The sequence below is a fragment of the Marmota marmota genome, unplaced genomic scaffold (assembly GCF_001458135.2).
Source record: "Marmota marmota marmota unplaced genomic scaffold, marMar, whole genome shotgun sequence".
Lineage (NCBI taxonomy): Eukaryota > Metazoa > Chordata > Mammalia > Rodentia > Sciuridae > Marmota > Marmota marmota.
The window spans coordinates 64,427,845-64,433,844 of record NW_026000026.1 but is presented as its reverse complement, the minus strand read 5'-3'; the positions used below and the strand labels follow the sequence as shown (position 1 = coordinate 64,433,844).

General features: G+C 36.7%; 1 protein-coding gene across 1 annotated transcript in view; it reads left to right on the top strand.

Moving 5' to 3' along the window:
• Positions 1-224: 224 nt before the first annotated feature.
• Positions 225-6,000, top strand: part of Efna5 (ephrin A5) — a gene marked incomplete at its 5' end in the record, with an annotated part of 47,971 nt that continues 42,195 nt past the window's right edge. The window contains one exon of the mRNA XM_015484166.2: positions 225-531. Within this exon, the coding sequence (XP_015339652.1) occupies positions 225-531 (307 nt within the window). The remainder of the gene's footprint in view (positions 532-6,000) is intronic.

Here is a 6,000-nt window from a genome sequence, read left to right as displayed (position 1 = left end):
CTTCTTTTTTAGGGTATTTTGAAAGAAACTTAGTGGAATTCATCTGTAAATGGCTTATTGTTGCTTGGATTTAGAACTGCAATATTTCAAACCATTTCCAAAATCATAATAGTGTTCATTAAGAGCTTATTAGACTAAATCCTTTAGCTCTAGAATTATTAAAGAGTGCAACCACTAATTTACACCAGAAACCCCTTCCACCATGAATTATTTCTTCATTTTCTTCTTCTTCCAACAGATTCCAGAGGGGTGATTACCACATTGATGTCTGTATCAATGACTACCTGGATGTTTTCTGCCCTCACTATGAGGACTCAGTCCCAGAAGATAAGACCGAGCGCTATGTCCTCTACATGGTCAACTTTGATGGGTACAGTGCCTGTGACCACACTTCCAAAGGCTTCAAGAGATGGGAATGTAACCGGCCTCACTCTCCAAATGGACCACTGAAGTTCTCTGAAAAATTCCAGCTCTTCACTCCCTTTTCTCTAGGATTTGAATTCAGGCCAGGCCGAGAATATTTCTACATTTGTGAGTATATAGAGATTTATCATGTTGTAGGGCGGCTGCAAGAATCCAGACTAATTTTTTACCCATGTTGCAGAGAATTGCAGAGCTGGACTCTGCATTACAGATGTCTCCTTGTAAATGCATACATCATGATCCCTAGATACGTTAGCAGGGAATTGAGAGCACAAATTAGATTAAAGACACAGCGCCTCTTCCCCTATGAAATTGCGTGTCAGCCTATTCAGTGAACCTCTGCTGACTTGTATTTCTTTTAAATGAAAACGGCCAGGACTTCTCCAAAGCTCAGGAAAAGAAAAGAGATTCCTGAAAAAAATTTAAGGGAAATAATTAAATTTACATAGCTTGGAGTCATTGCATTTCTTATTCAGGTGTCAGCAATATCCTTTCAATCATCCACAGTTTTCATGGAGAAAGCCAAAACTCTTGCAAATGTCAGCATGCTGACGATAAATACTCTGTTTGCACCAAGGAGAAAAGACAATTATTAAGAGCAGCTGTGTCTTTAAACAGGAAAAAGTGTGAAGAAGTATCAAGCAAGGGTTCCCAGGGAACTGGTATGAGTGAGTTTCTCACCTGTGAACATTAAGTGACTGTCCTGAGAGAGCTCTACCACTTCCTCAGCAGACTTCTGCATTAATCTCAATGCCATGGCCTTGTTTCTTCTCCATTATTTACACATCACTTCTTCATGCAACAGACTATTATATATTATTGATAAATGTTTCTCAAACTTCACTGTGTACAGAATCATCTGGGGCTCTTGTAGCAATGCATATTCTGACCTGGGTCTGAGGCAGAGCCTGAGATTTCATAGGTATAAAGCTCCCAGGTGGTGCTGATGCTGCTGGCCTATGGACCACACATTGAACAGCAAAAGTGTAGGTAATACACATTTAGGTAGCTGGCTGTGTACCTGGACTTACCTTTGGCCGATATCAAATATTTAGACTAGCCATTTCCATGTAATTTCAGTGTTAACTGAAATAGATAAAGGAGTATTTGTTCATAAGTAGATTAATTGAACAGCTTATGGTGGCTCAGAAATGCTGGGGGTGCAAGATCAAGAGACATTGTCTCCTTTTAGGGTGTAACCTTCTAGTGGGGAATAGACATGTAAATAGAGTATAAATAGACAATTACTACATGAAGATAAATGCAGGAAGCAGCGAGAACTTGGGGGAAGTTGTGCCTCACTTGCTTGGAAGGATCAGAAAGTACAGCTGCACCCAGTGTGCAGAGATGCCAGTAATACCACTCAGTATGCTTAGCCTCAGCTTTTCACCCCACACAAACAAGATAAAGAACATTCCTGCTTTTCTGAGTCATTTCTCAGTTCAAACATCCCCACCCTGGTAGTTTTACATCTACTGAAATTTCTCGCTTCTCTTCTCCTGAATTTTACAATCAGTCAGATTTCATCATCATATGGGTTCTCTCACTTATAATGCAAGTGAATTTGAAAAGGAAATTGAACAGTACCAGTTTTATTATTTCAGTACATTTTTCAGTTGTTAGTCATGAGAAAACATGTAAAAGCCTTGATACTATCTCACATTCGATCCATAAAATAAGAATAAGAATATTGACTTCCACAGATGCAGGAAATACTGGCATACGGTGAATTCACACGTTCTCAGGCACAGCCTGCTCTTGACTCTTGCTGATTTCTTACTTTGTAAAAGAATCTCATTCAGCAAACAAGAAAAAGAGAAGAGGAGGTCTTCAATTATGGGATAGCATCTCATTAATTACCTAACTGCAAAATACTATACTAATGGAAGAAGAAATTATTGCCAGTTTTGAAATTTTCTTATTGGCTTCTTAGATTAAAAGACAACAACAAAAGCATAAACCAAAAGTGAATAGAGAGCACCAAGATGGAAACATACCCACCAGCTAACTGGTTGATTGCATGATTATTAAAAATTATAGAAACCATTGAGGTTCATAAGCAAGATGTTATTATTCAAATATACCCATAGTGCTTATGACTGGTTTTTCCTCATTTGTGGTTAAATTCAATATTTCACTGAAAATCATTATGTGTCTTCTATAACATTCATTTAACAGAGTCATTTAACTGTCAAGGGTTCCCGTCAAAGTAATTGTTCCAAAATGCTTCAAAATATCAAGAGCTTTTTGCTGTTCAGCTGAGTTTAACTTGAATTACTTTTTAATGAAAGGTAAAATAGCACAAAATTAGCAGCAAAACGACGTTCATTTACAAGAAGCATAGTAGCCTGGTACATTCAATTAAATTGAATTTCCAACCATGTTTTTGACCCACAAAAGCATCCTTCCCTGTCTTTTCAGTAATAAAAGGGTTTCCTCCCTTTCACCACCAACAGCAGTAGGGGCAGAGCTAACATGGGCGTCTTCCAGACATTTAATGTACTGTGGTCATAATTAAACTAAAGGATTCTTAGGGGAGAATTGACCCTCGGCTGAATTTTCCTCTGTGGAATGAACAAGATGGTTGGGAAATGGCCTTTCTCACACCACCACAGAAGAGGCTTCATGGTCCATCTCAGGAGCAAGCTTAGCCTCCACCCATCAGTTCATAAAATGGTTCTTACCGAGACAGGAGTATGTTTCAACTCCTCATGGCCTAAGCATCTCTTCCAAATTCTCCAAGACAAAAGAAAGAGGGAAAGAGACTCCATACCCTATTATCTGACCTGCATTAGAGGCTAGAGGGAGGCTTACCTTGTTGTGAGGTAGAGTATCAGAACACAGATACAGACCCAGGTTTGCGGAGGGCAAAGTGAGTATTTCATTGGAATTACCTAAACCTAGAAAGGACACAAATCAGAGAATTCTTATTATGTTATTCTATATCTTCAGCAGAATTATTTCCTAATTTATTTGTGTTTTCTAAAATTAACAATTTAGTAGTAAAAACATCTTATAGGAAGTTGCCAACTTACCTTTAAAATGAAACACCCTTCACAGTCTATATCCTTTCTGCAACCCCAAATATATCTACACTGTTTTCCTTCCCTTTAGAACAGACAGCAAATTGAATAGTTATAACCACTCATAATTACAAAGCAGACTAGGGTCATTCCTGAATCTGACAAATACTGTTTTTCATTGGCAGGAGTAACTTGGGTAAGAGGTTTGCATACTAAAGTTTTTACAAAAAGTTGGTGGCTTTCTATCAGTGATAAATTGGTAGAACTACCTGTCAACTGACTAAGGTAATAGACTTCCTAAAGAAGAGTAATTTTAGAGTCTTCAAAAATACTCATTTTAGGAATTTCAAAAGTACTAATTTTAGAAATACTTCACATAAATATTAACCCAATATGGGTATGTTTGGAAGAATATTTTCTGCTCTTATTTTTAAATCAGAAAGGATTAAGAGAAATGTTTTAAACACAGGCAATATAAGTTATCTTTTTAAGTACATAGAAATACTGATTTTGAATGTACCCTCTTGTTAAGAAAACTGAGTCTCTTTCTTCCTCTAAGTTGCTGGACAATCTTGGGTAAAATCAGTTAATCTCTCTGGAGCTCTAATTCTGCATCTTAAAAGCATTTGGTTACAATTGATGATTTCAGAAATTTCTTGGCTCTTTAATATCATAATCTCATAACATTTTTTCTAGAGGCTTGTAGCTTTGGAGTAAGAGATAACATGTGTGAAGTGGCCCACTCCAGTGCCTTACTTAGTTGGTGTCAATGAATACCAATTAAAGGGAAATTCAAATGCACACTGGAGAGGTATATTCGAATGGTTGAACTAGTTGTTTCCATGCCACCTGTCCAGTCCCCCATCACCTGTAGTCTCCACTAATCTAGCAAACTCCTATGTGTTTCCTTCTGCTTGTGCTACTGCTCTGTCAAAGCTTTCCAGCAACTTCCCATCTCACCAAAATAAAAGTACAGTCTCTCACCTGGCCAGCAGGATCTTCCATGTCTGTGCTCCTTTCTCTCCCCACCATCAGTCTCTTTGATTTTCTCTTCCACCACTCACTGCCTTATTCTCTCTGATCCATCCATCCTGCCCTCTTTCCTGCTTCACATTCCTGACCAGCGTCAGCATCTTGGTGCTTTATTGTCCCTTTGGCTGAGGTTCTCATTTCTCCAGGCATTTACCCCCACCACCTTCCTCTCATGTTCTTTAGAGTTGTGTTAAAAGTATCTTCATTAAAGGTTGTCCTGACTTCCTTGTATGAAATTAACACCTTCTTTGTTATTCTGTATACTCTTCTCCTCTGTTTTCCCTGAGGTGCTCATCAGCCCGACATTGTCGAATAATGGTCGGTTGTTCATAGCTGTTGTCACTCCATACTGGGTATGATATTGCTTGGTATGTAGTAGATTGTTAGTAAACACGAGTAACTACTGTACCTTTCTAAACACTACAGCACTCCGCGACTCTCAAACCAGAACTACGAGATAGTGTTCTTTTTATGGGTGAAGAAACTGAGGCACAAGGATAGATAACTTGAAAAAGTTTCACACAGATAATAAATGGCTGATCTGAGAGGAAATTAGGTGACTAAGTAACTAAAATAAGTGAAAAGATGGAAGTGCTAGGTCTTATACTTCAAAAGGAAAACTATGTTTTATATTTTTAAAAAAGATCAGAAACAAAGAGTACTCACTTTGACATCACTGTTTAGAGAATGCTACTTTATAAACTCTCCCTATAAATCCCAAATCAGATAATACATAAATTTTAAACAAATTTATGCATTTTCAGCTCTCCAAAGGATACTTTCCATCTCCAGGATATATTTCAACTGTATCTTCTTAGATAACTTCAGAAGCCTGAAAAGTTTTATTTTCTAAGAAATTCTTTTTAAGTTTGCTAAATATGTAGTATCCATACTGAATTATGATTGAACAATTGATTCAGGAATTTTAGCATGAATTGAATCAGGAGTTTTAATGAGAGACCCACCAAAAAAGACAAATGTTATTTAATGAAAAGGCAGAGAATTCTAGCATTTGCTACATCTAATATGTCTGGGAACACTCTATATTTCTATGGACATCATTCTTAAATCCATAATATATAACTTCTTGGGTGCATGTGGTTAACTGCTAATTCTCTGCTTTATGTATTTTAGTTGAAAGTATACAGGTTTGTCATCAACCATGAGGCAATTTTAATATGCTCTACACAATTTTATAAATTAAAAATAGTTTTTTAAATTTCTAAGTGATATCTTATTAAAATGATAGAGATCAGCTTCAGAAATTATTTGATTAGCAATATGGCTATTAACTAACCTTTTAAAAGTATAAGAATATTCAGTTAAACAGAGCACACTAATATAAAAAAGAAACTCCTATAGTTAACAGTTGTATGCGTCCTAAAACCTTTTTTGCAGGTGAGTTGTTTGGAACTTAGAATGAAGTTTCTCATAGATGTGTTTATAAAATTCAAGCAAGTGCTCCATAATTCATAATATGAAGAATCTACTTAGCTACACTATTGATAAAAAACTGCCTTTT